Source organism: Juglans microcarpa x Juglans regia, chromosome 2D (genome assembly GCF_004785595.1).
Source record: "Juglans microcarpa x Juglans regia isolate MS1-56 chromosome 2D, Jm3101_v1.0, whole genome shotgun sequence".
Taxonomy (NCBI): Eukaryota; Viridiplantae; Streptophyta; class Magnoliopsida; order Fagales; family Juglandaceae; genus Juglans; species Juglans microcarpa x Juglans regia.
In genome coordinates, this window is record NC_054596.1 from 9,856,429 (window position 1) to 9,874,352 (window position 17,924).

General features: G+C 37.1%; 2 protein-coding genes and 1 pseudogene across 5 annotated transcripts; 1 reads left to right on the forward strand and 2 right to left on the reverse strand.

Annotated features, from left to right (window-relative positions):
- The first annotated feature begins 383 nt into the window (after positions 1-383).
- Positions 384-6,417, forward strand: LOC121248045. 4 transcript variants are annotated; one of them, XM_041146404.1, is made up of 11 exons: positions 391-961; positions 1,529-1,600; positions 1,822-1,959; positions 2,773-2,861; positions 3,582-3,670; positions 3,810-3,913; positions 4,021-4,120; positions 4,497-4,572; positions 4,675-4,789; positions 4,873-5,404; positions 5,696-6,417. In XM_041146404.1, exons 1-11 carry the CDS (start codon positions 670-672, stop codon positions 6,186-6,188), a joined length of 2,100 nt encoding a protein of 699 aa, XP_041002338.1. In that variant the 5' UTR covers positions 391-669; the 3' UTR covers positions 6,189-6,417. The 4 variants fall into 4 exon arrangements, with proteins under 4 accessions (XP_041002335.1, XP_041002338.1, XP_041002336.1 ...); XM_041146401.1 differs by having other exon boundaries at positions 384-961; positions 1,822-2,861; XM_041146402.1 differs by having other exon boundaries at positions 818-961; positions 1,500-1,600; positions 1,822-2,861.
- A 635-nt stretch (positions 6,418-7,052) lies between these two features.
- Positions 7,053-11,911, reverse strand: LOC121249229 (annotated as a pseudogene).
- A 1,325-nt stretch (positions 11,912-13,236) lies between these two features.
- Positions 13,237-16,500, reverse strand: LOC121249230 (WAT1-related protein At5g07050-like). Its single transcript, XM_041147947.1, has 7 exons — positions 16,259-16,500; positions 16,086-16,148; positions 15,828-15,944; positions 14,089-14,329; positions 13,761-13,919; positions 13,500-13,651; positions 13,237-13,378 (listed from the first exon to the last, which is right to left on the reverse strand). Exons 1-7 carry the CDS (start codon positions 16,498-16,500, stop codon positions 13,237-13,239), a joined length of 1,116 nt encoding a protein of 371 aa, XP_041003881.1.
- Positions 16,501-17,924: the final 1,424 nt, after the last annotated feature.

Sequence of the window (17,924 nt, forward strand, 5' to 3'; positions counted from 1 at the left end):
CGCCAAGAACCTGTTGCAGTACAAGCCAGATTCCTGGTAATACGGTGGTAATCAGTAAATGTCTTGAAAATAAGTCGGGTTCACCAATTTCACTGCATATAGGCCAATACCACGGAATAAATTGCTCCAAAGGTACAAAAAGAAAATGGTTGTCTTTTCCGAAACTTCAGGGTTCCTGTATTTTCTCTCTAACATATACACTGCAAATTAAAGTTAATTCCGTAAAGTTTCTGCAATTATTCATCCTTCAGCATTGCAGCTGCACGGGTAAACAACAAATTTTCCTGTTCATACTTTTCTCGAAAGTAAATAAGATGATGATTCACCCCATCACTCCCGACACCGAAAGGCAAATTTTCGAATGGGAAGCGAAAAGAGAAAAGGCCAAAAAAAAAAAAAAAAACAAGAAACCAATGTTAGAGGGAGCATTGAACACGTGCTCCTACAGCCTACACACGCAGTGACAGGCACAAAATCACATTTACAGTACACAACAAACTAAAACCCTAGAAATTCCCCCCAATCTCCTGCACTTCAATCAATTATCTCTTTCTCTTCCTCTCTCCATGCTGTTGTAGACTAGCTCCTTGGAATTCTTACTCATATCCCCGGATTCGATTCCTCTCTCACCACTGTTTCCTTCCTTTCTAGCTTTCATTTTTTTTTTCTATGGCTTCTACGACTGCCACGTGCTCCCCGAGTTCTCTCCAGCTCCGACTCGCTTTCAATTGCCGCAGATCCCCAGAAATTCTCGTGCGGATGCGGATGGGGAAGCCGATTTCTCGGTTTCGGGTGCTCTGTGTAGCTCAAGACGAATCCCGAAATGGGAGTGCATCGGGACGCCGTCGTGATTGGGCTTTGTGGGTCGGTTCCGATTCTACAGTTGATGGGTTCTCTGGATGGTCCGAGTCCGATGGTAATGACGAGTCTGTTGAGTCTCAGAGGAAGAAATGGTTTGGAGGTAAGGACTTCTGTATTGACAGTTGCTTTTGATCTTCTGCTCCCTGTTTGACAGAAACTCGGGGTATTGATATGAAAAAGAAAGAAAATTTTCTTAAAGAATATGATGTATAATTTGTTGAGTAGTTTTATCATTTTTTAATTTTTTAGTTATAGAATATTGAGGAGCTGAGCTAAATAAATATGTTATTTTATGGGCACTGTTGAGCTGTGGGTGCTGCTTTATAAATTTATCTCATAAATAGGAAGGGATTGACATATATAAGAAAATTTTGAACGTAATGACAATTGTACCAACTCAGACAAATTATTTATTTTCCTGGTTAAGTTGGCGAAATGACTTGCGTTTTCTGTTGAATGCATATATTGCCTCCATTGTCTTGATTAGTTACGTTGCAGTGATGTTATGTTATGTTTGATATCTATCCCAAGAATTCCTAAAGTAGAGATTGAATACATCGGAAATGACTTTTTGATTTTCACGTTTGCTGTTTTTGGAGCTGTTTGGTATCTCTATCAACTAATTAACACTTTTAAAGTAGCTCGCTTTCATGGTTTGTGAGAGCAGGAGTAGCTGGAGTCATCCTTTTCTCGGGGCTTACATTTGCAGCATTTTCTTTCAGTAAACGAAACAATTTGAGTAAGTTTTCATTTTCCCTCATGTAATCTTATGTCGCATTGGTGGCTATTGTTATCTGTTTTTTTTCCCCAATTATATATGGCCGTAGGTCAATGTTTGGGTTTTGAATACATTTCTGTTTTATAGGTCCTGTGTTTATCAGAACAAATTTAGCTGAGTCATGTCTGCTATCTCGCTAATCTTTTTGATGTATCTATGAATGCATGGATGATTCTACGTAGGATCAAGCCAACTGATGGAGCCCTTGAATACTCAGCAGGAAGTATCATTGACCTCTGATGACCAGAATGATGACGTTAAAGATGGGAATGCAAGTGGCAATATTAAGCCAGAAGATAGTAGTCTGGATGGTGGGACAGGTACATATAAGGATTCTTCTTCATGTCCTGGCTTTGATGAAAATCCCAGCAAAAGTAAAAGTAGTGATGATTCTGACTGCGGGGTATCATCAGTACAAGATATTGTATATGCATCTAATGTTACTGATGGCAATAAAAATGCTTCCATTCAAGAAGATTTGCAGCATGAATCAACTTTTGATGACACCCTTAATTTGCCTGAATCTGAAAATGTTGGTGATACTTTTGTTACCTCTGGATTTAAAGATGTTGACAACAACTCTCCTGTGGGTACAGCAGAATTAAGTTCTGAGCTTACTGAGAACCCTGTTAATGTCAAACAAACCAATTTGTTAGTCTCTGATGCTAATTCGTCAGAGATCAACACTGACCTCCAGGATGAAATATATGGTTCAAGTGAGCATCAAAATCCTAATCTTTCATTGGATTCTTCTTTTACTACTATTGCTCACACAGTCAATGAGCCCGTGGCTCTGAATGGCTCTGCCAGTTCACAGTTATATACAACTTTAGAAACTCAAGACTCACCCAAAAATGATATAGAGACTGTAGCCCAACCTTCAACCAAAGAAAATCCTGGCCTTATCGAAACAGCGCAGGTCTCAGCTGAGAAGAATAGTTCATCCCTGGAAGGTCATAACTTTAGTGAAAGTGAGTCATCTGGAACTTCTCTGTCGGCGTTAGCCTACACGTTTGCAAATGAAAAAGATTCAAACCATCCTAATGAGATGAATAGAAGCAGATCAGAATCAACATATCCTGGGAATTCCTTCTCCTCCACTGGTATACCTGCTCCATCTGTTGTTTCTGCAGCTCTACAGGTGTTTCCCGGAAAGGTTTTGGTTCCTGCAGTTGTTGATCAGGCTCAGAGTCATGCACTGGCCGCACTTCAAGTTTTAAAGGTACTTCTTTGACCTCATTAATTGTGCATATGATCTAGATATTTTGTAGGATGTACTTATAAAAAAAAGTTATTTTGTAGTATGTGCATGGCAATCATGCATTTCAATTCTTGAATTCTATTGTTAACATCTTGAATTTTCAGTTTCTGTTCTTGTTTTACTAGATTGCAAGAAAAGATAATTAAACCAAAGTAACAAAGGAGGAAAGTTTTGGGGTTGGGTGTTCAGGTAGAGTTTTAGGTCTACGAGAAACAAGGGTCGGGGACCGGTCTGGTGTATTTTGGGTTATTAGGGGCTTTTTGGGTCATTTTGGGCAATGTGTTTTCTTGTATACATTCAGTGTACTTGGTTTTTCCTTTGATATATAATATTTTTTACTTACAAAAAAAAAAAAAAACAAAGGAGGAAAGTGCATTCCCCATATTCCCCATATTCATCTTGTGAATGATCTATGATAATTGTTAGGAGTGCTTGATCTTTTTCTTATTTTCTTTGCGCTTACTCATTCCTTTTGGTGCCTTGCGTTAGAATTGAGAGTCGATAGGACTAAATTTTGACAACTTGCTTGATGTAGTGGCTTTAATGTGGACCATACTTCTATAGGTGAATAATTGAAATGAAAATATTTTGCTGCAGTTGTCATGTTGTCCTTGGGATATTTATGTGAAGCATTCTAGATAGCATTTCCATGAAAAGCTTTAACATCATAATGCTTTTCAGGTCATTGAGGCTGATGTTCAACCTAGTGATCTATGTACCCGTCGTGACTATGCTCGTTGGTTAGTCTCTGCAAGCAGTGCCCTTTCAAGGTATACATTTCTCTCTTCTTGCTGTTAAGTGTTATGCTGCTTATGGGAAATCAGCATCTCACTAGCCATTATAAATTATAATGTGTACATTTTTGTTTTTCTAAGATCATAAAATGGATCACTTTTTATCTACCGGTAGGAACACAATTTCAAAAGTATATCCTGCAATGTATATAGAGAACGTTTCTGAGCTTGCATTTGATGATATCACACCTGATGACCCTGATTTTGCTTCCATTCAAGGTGAGAATTGGATATTAAATTTGGGGCAATAATAGTAGTAGAAGTCCTACCAGTGTGTTAAGCTATTTTTCTTGCTTGATAGTTTGTAATTGATTTGGATGTTACAGGCTTGGCAGAAGCTGGACTTATTGCAAGCAAGCTTTCAAGACGGGATATGCTTTCTTCTTTAGATGAAGACCAGAGTCCATTCTACTTTTCTCCAGAAAGGTGCTTACAGAATTCCAATGCAACATACAAGTAATTAAAAAAAAGGAACAATTCCCAGTGACATAACCTGTTTTAATTTTTCTAGATTAGTTTTTCTTTTTCAATACTAACTGCAATCTGAAATCTGGCATATGCTAATGGAAATTTTTTTGATAGGTAAACGAATTTTTTTTGAATAAGACCAGCTAATGCTAGTGGAATTAGAATTAGCCAGAGTGGTTTCTCAGTTCCTATGAACCATTTTTCATAGTAATTCCTTGTACAGAATGTTTGATTACTCAGACGGATGATATATTTGATGTCTCAGATTGGGGGGAAGGTATATGTATCAATTATTTTATGTTACCTCCTCTTTCTTCTATTTTTCTTGATGCAGGCCTCTATCACGTCAAGACCTTATCAGTTGGAAGATGGCTTTAGAAAAAAGACAGCTCCCTGAAGCCGACAGAAAGGTTTCTTAATTAAAATTTGGTTTGATATTATTCTGTTAGCTATTGTGTTGCTAGTTATAGTGAATGTATTTGTATTCTTCAAAACTTTGTATGCATGGACAGAAGCTGTATCAAATATCTGGTTTCATTGACGTTGATAAGATACACCCAGATGCATGTCCTGCACTTGTGGCTGATATATCTGCTGGAGAACAGGGAATCATGGCTCTTGCATTTGGTGAGTTCAAGTCCCTTGTAACTGCCTTCGCAAAAATTTTATCTTCAATTTTATAGTCAATCTGCCCCTTTTTTCGGGGATAGGTTACACACGACTCTTCCAGCCAGATAAACCAGTCACAAAAGCCCAGGCTGCTGTTGCCCTCGCAACTGGTGAGGCTTCTGACATTGTAAGTGAGGAGCTTGCACGAATAGAAGCAGAATCAATGGCAGAAAATGCAGTTGCGGCACATAGTGCATTAGTAGCTGAAGTTGAGAAAGATATCAATGCAAGTTTTGAAAAAGAGCTTTCCTTGGAGAGGGAAAAAATTGATGCTGTGGAGAAGATGGCTGAGGAGGCAAGGCAAGAATTGGAAAGATTAAGAACTGAGAGAGAGGAAGGTAATATTGCCTTAATGAAAGAACGTGCTGCTGCTGACTCAGAAATGGAAATTCTTTCACGGCTGAGGCATGATGTTGAGGAGCAGTTGCAGAGCCTAATGACTAGCAAGGCTGAAATATCATATGAAAAGGAAAGGACCAGCCAACTTCGGAAAGCAGCAGAAATTGAAAACCAGGAGATTGCCCGCTTACAATATGAGCTAGAGGTTGAGCGAAAAGCATTGTCTATGGCCAGGTATGAGAGCAAAGTTCTTTCTAGGAGCCAGTCATTTTGTTGCATTTTGAAATTGATGCCATTTCGAGAGAGAATTTGGAGTAGATCTAGCAAGTATTTGACGTCTATATTTATTTATGTACCTTGAGATCATGTTCCATGGATCTACTTAAACATGGTGATCGACAAAGAAGTTATTCATGCTGTACCTTTGCGAAATTATTTTTTGTTTTTTCTGGTCTTTGACACCTAGGATGTGAATTCCTTATCAATATGTTAAGCCTTCTTATGAATGCTATCTTTCTCATCCAGGGCTTGGGCCGAGGATGAGGCAAGAAGAGCAAGGGAACAAGCGAAAGTCTTGGAAGAGGCTCGATATCGCTGGGAGAGGCAAGGTATCAAAGTAGTTGTTGATGATGACCTGCGGGAAGAGACCACTGCTGGAGTTTCATGGCTTGATGCTGGAAAACAGTTCTCGGTTGATGGAACGGTTAAGAGGGCTGAGAATTTGGTGGACAAGCTCAAAACAATGGCAATGGATTTGAGAGGGAAATCCAGAGATATAATTGATAAAATCATCCAGAAGATAGCATTGTTGATATCAAATTTGAGAGAATGGACCACCAAGGCTGGAAAACGAGCTGAAGAAATACAGCAAACTGCCATTTCGAGGGCAAGTAGATCAGCACAGGAGTTGCAGCAAAGCACGGCAGAATTGAACCTGTCCCTTAGGGACGGGGCAAAGAGAGTCGCTGGAGATTGTAGGGACGGAGTGGAGAAACTCACCCAAAGGTTCAAGACATGATCTCTCTCTCTCTCTCTCTCCCCTTCGAATAATTTTCTGCAGTGATTGGCTGCCGAGAACTGGGAAATGTAATTTTGTTTTCATTTTCCTCGCATCTTTCCCATGTATTTGTGCATTGGGGATTTGGTCTGCCGCGATACTGGGTTGTAGAAGAAAATATCAACACTGAGAAGTGATTTGTGTCCAAATGAAAATAAAGAGATGCAAAAAAGGAATGATTGTAGGATAATATGATTTCGTCATTGATGATTTGCCAGTACGAGACATTCAAGCAAACGAGGACAGGTGCTTTGAAAGAGTTGGGCAGTAAACCGTCCAATCGTTATGGCAATAATAATAAAATAAATGCATGGAAAATGAAAGAAATTTATAATATTTTTGATGAAGTAGTACCATCATTTTGATTGGTTGTAAAACAAGTTGAAAAATAGTTGTAAGAAATATCATAAATAAAAAACATTGCTACCATCATATGTGAATACTGTTAAGATTGATAGAACGCCACAAGCAAACTCGAGTGATGATATTGGGTTCGGATGAAGCTGCTTCCACCCTGACGGCGCTCGTGTCTTTTTGCCGTTTTGATAAAGATAAAACCTGTTAGAGAGAGCATGTATGGCAGAGGCATTAATGCAAAAAAAAATCTGACAAAGGAGGAGATCTCCAGAGGGCAAGACACCCTCTCGTGACGATGAAACTCCTGAACAGGCTAATAATCCCAATCCTTGAGAGGGGAGGATCAGAGCAACCAGCTAAGAACTCATCTAATGGTAATTCTTCCTCTTCTTCATAGAGATTCTGTTTCTAATGCCAAAGATGGTAGCATTCCAGAAAAAAAATAGCAGTTTTAATAATCGAAGAAGAAAGCATCTGCCCTTACAAACAGGAAACTACTATATATTTACAAACACATATTTATTACTTTGCTTCTTTGATTTCAATAACTTGTTCAGATGATATGGTTTGCTAGACCACTGTCTCCGTCTCCGCCTTCTCCATTTCTTTTCCCCATAGAGTTGCATACAGACCAAGAATTATCAAAGTAGCTCCAACAATACTGGAATGCAAGTAAAAAACATTACAAATAAAATTATTCCAAACTTCTTACCTTAATTATTTTCCCTAGACCAAAAGAATCACATACATACCGACATAAACTGTAATTCCAAATTTCACAACTCCCTGCAAAAAGACAGAGGAAGGAAAATCATACATTATATATAGTAGATTGGAGCAAGAAGGGTGATGTTTTAGGAAATCACCATAAATAGAGAGAATGGTGACATTCGGGAAGTACTATATATATGTAGATACATTATAGATTGGAGCAAGAAGGGTGATATTCCATGACAGTTTCCATGACGAAGCAGCTTTATGGTCCAAAATTGCTGTCATGATAGTGGAGAGAACAGTACCTGATAAGCATGTCAATGATGTGAGAGTTATTGGTGCTGGATACATCTTCACAGTAACTGTCTGCAATAAACATTTATGTGTCAGTTTTCACTCCATTCCTTCTTGTTGGGATCAGTCAAAATATTTAGGCAAATAATCAAGGCCTTGCCTATTTGTATTTGATCATTTACGATTGAATGAATGAATAACTTGCTAGAAAAAAAAAACTGTTATGAACAAATCAGCTGCTGAAAAATCGAATCAGACTCCATGTACAATGTGAAATTTAGCATTAATCTATGGAATTTCACATTGATGTTGGATCCTATATCTGTACACATATGAAAGAAGATGTTATCATCAACTATAAAACACCTGCAAGATGTAGACTGCTGACAATGAAATGTATGAAACCCCAAGCATCAAGGAGCCCTTTATTGAATCCTTGTCTAGCTACTGTAGTCTTGATGCGGTAGCAGGAGTACTACGTTGTTGCGAGTGCTGAGAATGAAAAAAAAGCACAGGGAAACCCTTGTACAAGGTCATGAGTGTTGCACCACCAAAGGCAACAATAGTTACATAGTTCCCAGTATCTTGGCTTGAGAATTCCACGCTTCAAAATGTCTAGTTTCTCCATTCTGAACATGCCAAAGTAAAATTTTGCTGCTCAAGAAGCATAGAGATTATTTGTACAAGACATGTCAAGCAATATTTACTTCAAAAGTGAAAAAACAGTAGTTCTATCCCATACAACACCTAGAGGGGGTAAATAGGTGCAATTCAAATTTTCTAATCTAATAAAATTTAATGACAAGAAGCAATTAAAGATGACACAAATCATACAAATAATCAATATAGAGATTTGGTCACAAAGTGGAAACTCATTTGAAGAACGTCTTCAAATTCTAAAACCACTCTGGGTGTAAGCCACCACCTAAAATCTACTATAGAAAAAGTTTATTACAACCAATATAGAGACACTTACAAAACCTTTGTAGTTCCTAAACTTGGCTTGCAACATCACGAGTGACCCACTCGATCTCTACACGCATGTAGTGTCGGAACTCCGACTTTTCTATAGCATCCCACGAGAACCTCTCGATCTCTGCATCAACAGCAGCTTCGGAAACCTTCCGGCCAAACAAAACGTCCACTTCAATGGACTTTGAATAAGATTTGATCTTGAGTGTGGTGTGGTGGAGATATGTTTGTCCAAGAGAGATTTAACAATGTGGAAAAGTTTCTCTCTATGGCTCTTGAAGCAACTAGGGTTTTTGCTCTGTTTCTCCACACCAAAGAACAGAAATAATCTGTTCTATTTATAGTCCCAGCAAGACACGGCGCTCAAAATCATGAATTTTAGGTTGTCTTGAACATTGGCTCGAGCGAGGTGTCGAGCGAAGGTCCAACGCATGTTGTCTTCTGAAACCGCTCGAGCGAGATGTCGAGCGCACATCAAACGAACCTCTCTGGATGAGTTCTGCTCGAGCGCCAAGTCAAGCGTACATCGAGCGAACCTCTCTGGATGGGTTCTGCTCGAGTGCCACGTCGAGCGCACATCGAGCGAACCACTCTGGATGGGTTCTGCTCGAACACCACGTCGAGCGCACGTCGAGCGAACCTCTCTGGAAGGTCCCGCTCAAGTGCCAGTCGAGCGCCAGTCGAGCCATGTTGAGCACACTTCAATCTTTTTCATGTTACACTGCTTCAACACTTGTTACAACTCAATTTTACACAGGTTTTCACAAGAATATGCCAATCAACTAAATTTTCTCTCAACAAAAAGGATAAGACATCGTTTGGTTATACAGTTGAGATGATATGAGATGTTTGGAGAAAGTTGAATAAAATATTGTTATAATATAATTTTATAATATAATTTTTATTTTAGAATTTGAAAAAATTGAATTATGTATTATATTTTGTGTAAAAATTTAAAAAAATTATAATAATTATATGAGATGAGATAGTTTGATTTCGTGTAAACAAACCAGCCTAGAACTCTACTTTCAACTTTTTGGTTTTGATTTTTGTACAAGTGGCAGTAAATAAGAAGCGGTGCGTGTTTTTATTTTTTTTATATGTTTAGAACACGAAATATCCATTAACAGCTTTTTAGATAATTTTATGGACACCGAAGAATCAATTTTGATAACAAAAATTTTATGTGCAGTTATTTTTATATATTTTTTGTGTATTTTATTAATGTAATTGATTGCATCATATTTTTTTAATATAAAATAAATATTTTGACCTATTACATCAGTAGAGTGTGTAAAAAATATATAAAAGTGACTACATCTAACAGTCGATTGATAAAATAGCAACATCGTAAACAGCCAATATCATTGGCACTCGAGAGCAAGATTCCAATATTTTTTTCCATTGGCGAGAGAAAGAATCCAATATACAAAGGAGACATCTTGTTTTTCTCATTTCCTGCACAAAACAGCCAGAATAAAGGTGATGGATGGAATTAAGTTGCCCAACGCAGATGCAAAAGCTGGTGCGGTGTATTCCAGTCCTTCGTAAAACAGCGTCCTCCCAAACACAGCTCTAAAATGAAAAGCCAGAAAATCAGGAGGAATTAATTACGGAAACTTTGTTACGCCTAGCCTAGCTACTCGATAACATGTGCTAGATGATCATATATATATATATATATGGAGCAGCCCATGACCTATATATTTATTTGGCAGATAATTAACTCACCCCAGCAGACCCAAGCAGAAGACATTTCGCACGATTGCTACGCTAAGTTTGCTAGCTAGTATGGTTCCTGCAAAGGGAATATATATATGATGGTTAATGTTTTTATTTAAATTATCAGAAGGATAATTTCGGGAGACCAGCATCGTGCTGATATTCTTGAGAAGTTCTAATGGAGGATGAACTTATATAGGTCTCTGCAGGGGGTAGCTGCGGGAGTTGGAAACGCTAAGATGATCAAAACATATGTAATCATAGCCTAACTCAGTCCTGGCCTCCACAAAACGTAGTGATTCTGATTAAACCGATGGGCAAGGATAACAGGCATATGTAAGTTAAAAGTTGAAGACAAAGCAGCTAGCTAGCTTTGATGTTTTTATTCTCCACTCTTCTTTCCTTTTTGGTCAGAGTGGAATTAGAAGCTAACCCAACAGGAGGTGATCGAGGATACGAAAAGAAAAGAAAAAGGGGTGACCTTTCGAAGAGAAATGCGAGGAGAGCAGTAGCAAGAGTTCCAATAGCGTATCCGTAGGAAACAAGCACATGGCGACTCGTGCCTTTGTCTAGAGAGACTTTAATTGGAGATTATGTATGTAGTATCCTGCAAAGCAAAAATTAGGGAATATGCAGTAGAAATATAGTTTCAGCACTTCAAACATGACGGCCTCTCGCTTACGGCTTCCTCTTCCAATATCTCTCACACTGATCTCTTGATCCTGATGATTTTCCATTTTGATCATTTCCCAACGAAATGACTTCACAAAATCCAAAGCTGCATGATGCACATAATAATCATCAACTTGGAGGGACTGTTAATGTAATTAATTAATTAAAACTAATACCACTCTTGCTTTTTCTTTCCCTGCATGCACCATAATTTATGATTCACACGCTAGCTTGACTCCACTGATCACAACCGGATCATGGCTAGTACCTTTGAGCTTCATCAGTGGAGTAATTTTATATTTCAGATTAAGTAGTGTTTAATTAGCATGAAGAGCTTTAGTGGTTTCCTTCTTATCATGTCCCGCTTAAGTATATATTCGATTTGTAGAGTTATATATAAAGTGTGCAAGTCTCGTATAATCAATTTAAAAGAGGTGGATAAATCTGTATCCCACATTACAAAAAAAAGAAAAAAAATCCATTTTTAATTGTGGATCATAAGCTCTTTTAAAATGAATATGAGTAGAATATGAGTAGAAATAATATTAAATTGGACAAAGAATATGAGTAGAAATAATAAATATTTCAAATAGATGAAAACAATATGGTATATATTCCCTTACTATTTCCCTTTTGAACGTACAATCAAATATGATCATGGGCCTTCGAATATCGTTTCGCACTCATAAAAGAGAGACAAACGATCGTCGGCCTAGACTACTTTATGCCAATTATTCTTACCTGCGCGCGTCTTCTGGACCACATTAAATTCCTTGTCCAACTCTATGGTTGACTCTGTACGAAATATGCGCTTTTAATGAAATCTTTATTGTTGGTGGGGCCTGGGCCTTATAGTTGTGGGCGACTTCAATGGGCTGGGCTCACCTTATAACTGTTGGATTGGGTCGGAAGTCAATTATCCGGCCGCAAACCTCAACCTCAACCGCCTGCATATTCATGAGTCATGACATTGAGTTGCACACGAAGTGTCATTGGAATTGGTATTATATCTCTCTTTTTTTGGGTAAATATTACAAAAAGGTGTCAAACCAGTACAAATCTCAAGGGGACTAAAAATCAAATTTGGATCACAAAAATGTACCGGAACTGATTGGAATGCCTCCGATATATATATATATATATATTACTCAGTTGGAGTCGGCCCATTTGACTATATTTTGTGTAATGAAATTGACACTTAATTCTGAACTTTTCAGAAAGTTATGTCTTTGAGAATTTCAAGCTACATCCTTATTCAAGGACAAGATTTTCTAATCCAAGATTATAGCTTTGTTTTGGATAACCATATAGCTCAAGAGAGTCTCCTGCTTCTATAATCAATCGATCGGTCTAATCCCAGTTTGCCAGAGCATTAATTAGTGATGGTGTAGGCAAAAGAAAAGGTAAAGTTTGACTAAAACCACATATTCTTGTCTTTTATCTTTGTCATTTAAGAAAGATTCTAACGTTAAATTATCTATTTATTAATCAAAATAATAATAAAATATTATTTTTTAATAATCATAATTTTTTTTTTATATTTTATAATTATATATGCTGACTATACGTTAATCAATAATTTAATTTTTAATTAAATTATTATTTTGCCTTCTGTTGAGAGAGAGAGCAAGTGAGAGGAAAGAGAAATAAGTAAAAAAAATTATCAATAGATGGTGAATAGTATCTATCCAAATATGTAGAGATACTGTACTATGTAAGCAAAAAATTTGCATTTGACTTTTCCAATGCAGTAAATTTAATGGGGTTATTAGCTAAATATTGGTTTGCATTGGTGTTTGCCTACACCCTTGCTAGTGCTCGTAACATGTTTAAATTTGCATAAAAGGCTCAACGTTTAAACCATTGGATTGGAAGATGTCATAGGCAATATTACTGCATGTGGGGCTTTGGTCTGATACATGCAACTAATGTTGCCATATGAGAAAAGTTTAAATCATACATGAGTTTATACTCTTAAAATTACTGGTTATTATTATAATATAAGCCAATTAATTGTATCATGTTTAGGAATGAAGTTAATTTCACATGCATTACCTAATTATTTATTTAAATAAATATTTTTAAAATAAATCTATCCACTATTAGCATTAGGATGTATATAAGTGATAAAATTAATTAAGTAGTTACATCTTAATTATTGAATAAATAAAACTATATATATATATAGTCTAGTCTAATGCATCATTTTATGCAGATAAGTGATTTAATTATAAATAATTAATACATCTTACCGAATAAATTTAAAAACAAAAGTCTATTATTTTTCTTGTTTGATTTCGATGCCAGCTTCCTCATGAGATATTATGGTTTGCTGGAACAGCTTGATCTCTGCTTTCTCCTTTTCTTTTCCCCATAGAGTGGCGTACAGACCAATAACAATCAATGTGGCTCCAATAATACTGAAATGCAAAACAGAGAATACTAGAAATGAATGACCTTTTATCATTTTTTGGTAGCCCTAAAACAATGATCGATATTATGATGATCCACGTACGTATATACGTAAGTGCATACCATTACCTGCCCATGTATAAAACATCTCCCAAAATGAAGAGTCCCATAATGGCTACAATTACTATGGCCAAAGGTCTAAAAGCTGTCATGAAAACTGGACCTTTTTTTCTTACCACCAACGTTTGAACATAAACTGTAATCCCAAATATAACAATTCCCTGCCAAAACATCATAAAAATCCTACACTTTTTAAAGATAAATCGAAATAAATATGAAGATATCATGGGTTAATGACATTAATATAGAAGTATATGTGTATATATATACGCTATAGATGGGAGCAAGAAGGGCGATGTTCCATGACAACTTCCAGGACGAAGCTTTATGATCCAAGATTGCCGTCATGATAATGGAGAGAACAGCACCTGATAGGCAGCTTAATGACGTGAGAGTTATTGGTGCTGGATACATCTTTACTGTAATCGTCTGCAATAATAATAATCATGTCATGATTGATTAATTATTGTATGAGTTAATATATATCACTAATCGTCTGCAATACTATCACAGTAAAGATTTTGATCGAGACTGTAGTTGAAATTATTAGAAGAAGATGATGATGATGATGTTAACATGATTGACCGTAAAACATGACCTGTAAGATGTAAAATGCTGACAGTGAAATGTATGAAACCACAAGAATCAAGGAGCCCTTAATTAAATCCTTGTCCAAGAGTAGTCTACTGGCTGCAGGGTGATCATGCGAGTGCTGAATATGAAAGGAAAGCAGAGGGAGACCCTTGTATAAGGTCATCAGTGTTGCACCACCAAAGGCAACAATGGTTCCCAATATCTTGGCTTGAGAACTACGCTTGGAAATGTCTAAATTCTCCATCCTGATGATCAATGTGCATGCCAATTAGCAAAATTTATCACCTCACAAATAAAGCACGAGATTATTTGGGAACAATTGAATGGATATATGTAATAAACAATATATATAGGCTTGATATTTCGAGAAATTAATTAATTAAAGGTTAAAGCTCTAATTTTTACTTTCTAGTTTTGAATTTTGAACACTCAACCTTGTAATCTTTATATATATTGCTGGATTTCTTCCCCCCCTTCCATTTTCTATTTATGTGATCTATTTTCCTCTTATTTACTCTCGTAGGTTGCGTTTAGTTGCCTGGTTCAGTTGAACTCAATCTAATTTTACGTTGAGTCTAATATTCAAACATCCAACTCTCAAATTACTAATTAAATTCATCTCAACTCAAAACTTTCTTACAAGTGGGATCTATAATCTTTTTCAACTTAACACATCTTTATACGTGGGACCTATAACTTTATTCAACTTTCTATAAAAAATACTAAATTCATAAGGCTACGTTTGGGTAGAGAGAATACTTGAGAAGTGTTGAGAATGTTTGTGAATAGTAGTGAAAAAATAGTAAAAAAGTAATAATAGAATAATGAATAGTAGGTAAAAAGTAATGAATAGTAAAAAAGTAGGTGAAAAGTAATAATAAAGTAAAGAATAGTAGTGAGAGTACTTGAGGTACTCTTGGTACCCAAACATAGTAGATCAAAGATTCTAAACACACTTTAAACTCAATTTAGATGGGCCCCACATAACTCCCTCTACTACTCAACTTGCTACTATTTATAAAGAACTAAACTGAATTCAATATCTAAATACAACCTTAGTCGCAATAGATGCACGATTGTATTCCACTAAAAATTCACACACAGTACCACACCATGTGTTTAGAGGCTAGCTGCCGATCTTCAAAAAACTGATACAAAGTTCATGTTTAGAAATAAAAAAGAATTTTTGTACATTTCACATTAAAATAATGAGTGGTACATTGTTTTACATAAAATAAATGATTCATAAAAATAAATTTATAAATTGACGTGATTTGATATGATTCTTTAAATTGTAAAATTTTTTTATAATAAAATAAAATTGGCATATGATCTCATGATCGATTAAGCTATGTCAGTTTGTAAATTTAATTTTATCATATTTTTTTTAGTAATGTTACTCATCATCATTTTTATCATCATCTTTCCATCATCTCATAATTAGAGACCATTTATTATGTTTCATTTGTAGATTTATCATTTAATGTCACATTAACAAATATTGAGAAAATGATGATAAAAATGATGATAAATAGATTTTTCCAATCTTTTTATGGATAGACACTTCTCTTTACGCGTGCTTAGATTATTACATCAATCATCCCTTAGTTTTTTAAATTTTATAGAAACAAAAGGATCCTTTTTATTAAAACGCAAAACGACGATCGATCGGAGACACTATAATTAAATTGGAAACTCATGAAAGTTAATTTGTGACAAGGAGTAGTACTATTTCCTTATTACCTACACAAAACGGCTAGGATAAAGGTGATTGATGGAATTAAGTTGGCCAACGCAGATGCAACAGCTGGTGAAGTGTATTCCAGCCCTGCGTAAAACAGTGTCCTCCCAAACACAGCTCTAAATTGAAAGGGGATAAAATCATGATCAAGGAATTAAGCTAAACTTTGTCATGCCTACTTGATAAATTAAACTAGAAAACAGGCTTCCGCAGATCATATGGAGCAGAGCCCATGGCCTATTTAATTCGCATCAACTTACCCCAGGAGACCCAAGAAAAAGACATTTCTTAAGATCGCTACGCTGAGTTTGCTGTTATTGTTTCTGCAAGGGAGTGTACAAGGGAGCTAGTCATGTCAGAGCGGAATAAGTTGACAGAACAGATTGGAAGAATGCGGAACCAAGAGGAGAAGAAGAAAGAAAATGATGGTAACCTTTCGAAGAGAAATACGAAAACAGCAGTAGCAAGAGTTCCAAAAGCGTGTCCGTAGGCAACAAGCACATAACGACTCATGCCTTTGTCGAGAGAGACCTTGGAGACTATGTTGTAACCTGCAAAGCAAAAATTAGAGAATATGCAATACATATATTGTCTAAACTCTTCACATGCCTCTCCCTTACTACTGCTTCCTAGTCTTCCATCTCTCACACCACTCTCTTGTTCCTGCTCTTCCATTTTGGTCCTTTCCCACCAAAATATGACATCACATGAATCTCCAAAGCTCTACATATATACACACTTTCACAACATTCTGTTAATTTACCTCTCTCACCATACCAAAATGGTTCACATGCTAGAACTCCACCTTTTTTTGTCGCTCCTTTTCTTTTTATGAGCAATAATCGTAGGTGCTAAATAGTAAATTCCACTTATAAGTTAAAAGTACCAGCCGCCCGCAAGTGCCATGTGACTTTTTAGTTCAGTACTGGAGTTGGTTCAGTGTATAAAAGCATACTTTAAAAATAAACAAAACAGAAAATTAAGAAACTAAGGATAAGTTCAATTACCTTTTGGTCAAATGTCCTTCATCATGAGCTACCTGGCCTGTCACCATAAATTTCTGATTTGTGACTAAACTACCATTTATCATATAACCTTATGTCATGTGTAAATACGTGATGGTCTCTATGGATTTAGAAAACAGCATCTCAGAGAATATTTTGTTGAATATCGTTCATGGCCATTAAATTCACATCTCAACCATAAATTGCAAAATAAAAGAAAAAGAAAAAAAAAAAGAGAAAAATGTGTTAATACTAAGGATGTAAGACCCAGCCCGCTGCCAGGCCCTGGCTCATGAAAAGCATTTCTAGATTCCACGTCGCACGGGTCCATCCCATTTCTCCATTTTCATGCAGGTCTCTCATTCCCTTTTCTTAAGGTTTGATCTGTTTATTACTTATAGCTATTATATATGTTAAGCAACAACAACCCTAGAATAAGTGTCGCTTGTTCTTCTCTTCACAGAAGGCCAAACCGAGGTCTCCTCTCCACTGCGCTAATGAGGATCATTGCCGTCAACCACAACCTCCATTACCCATGATTGTAATTTTTTTTTCACAAAACAGAGGGTGAGTCGGGTGATCCACTGCACCCACACGTTGTTGCCGTACAGTTCGTCCATCCCTTGTGAACCTTGGTCTAGACCTCACCACTGTGCTCAGCCACTCAAAGCCACCACCCAACGCCTCCCATAGCCTCCATTGCAAGCCACGAAACTCTCCTATTTTAAGCCACCCAAAACAGAGGTCCTACCACCAAACCACTACACCGCACCGTACCAGCCACACCAAGCCGTCGCCACCTGCATGGAAAAGGGCGTTGGACACCCACAGGCCACCTCAGCCCTTAACCACCCGTCACGGTGAGCATCTCTTTCTGTCTACACACTGCTTTCTCTCTGCCTCTCGCTCGCTCACCCTGCCCTCTCTTTTTCTCTCGTGCTCAGCCCAGCTCGACGGCATCTCCACCGCACTCTTGCTCTTTAGTCACGCCACCACTGTCTCGCCAGCCAGCCCCGTCGCGCCGTACTCCTCCACGCTTGCCTCGGTCTCCCTGGGGTAAGTCCCTGCTGCCACATACTGAGTTCTAGTCCATGT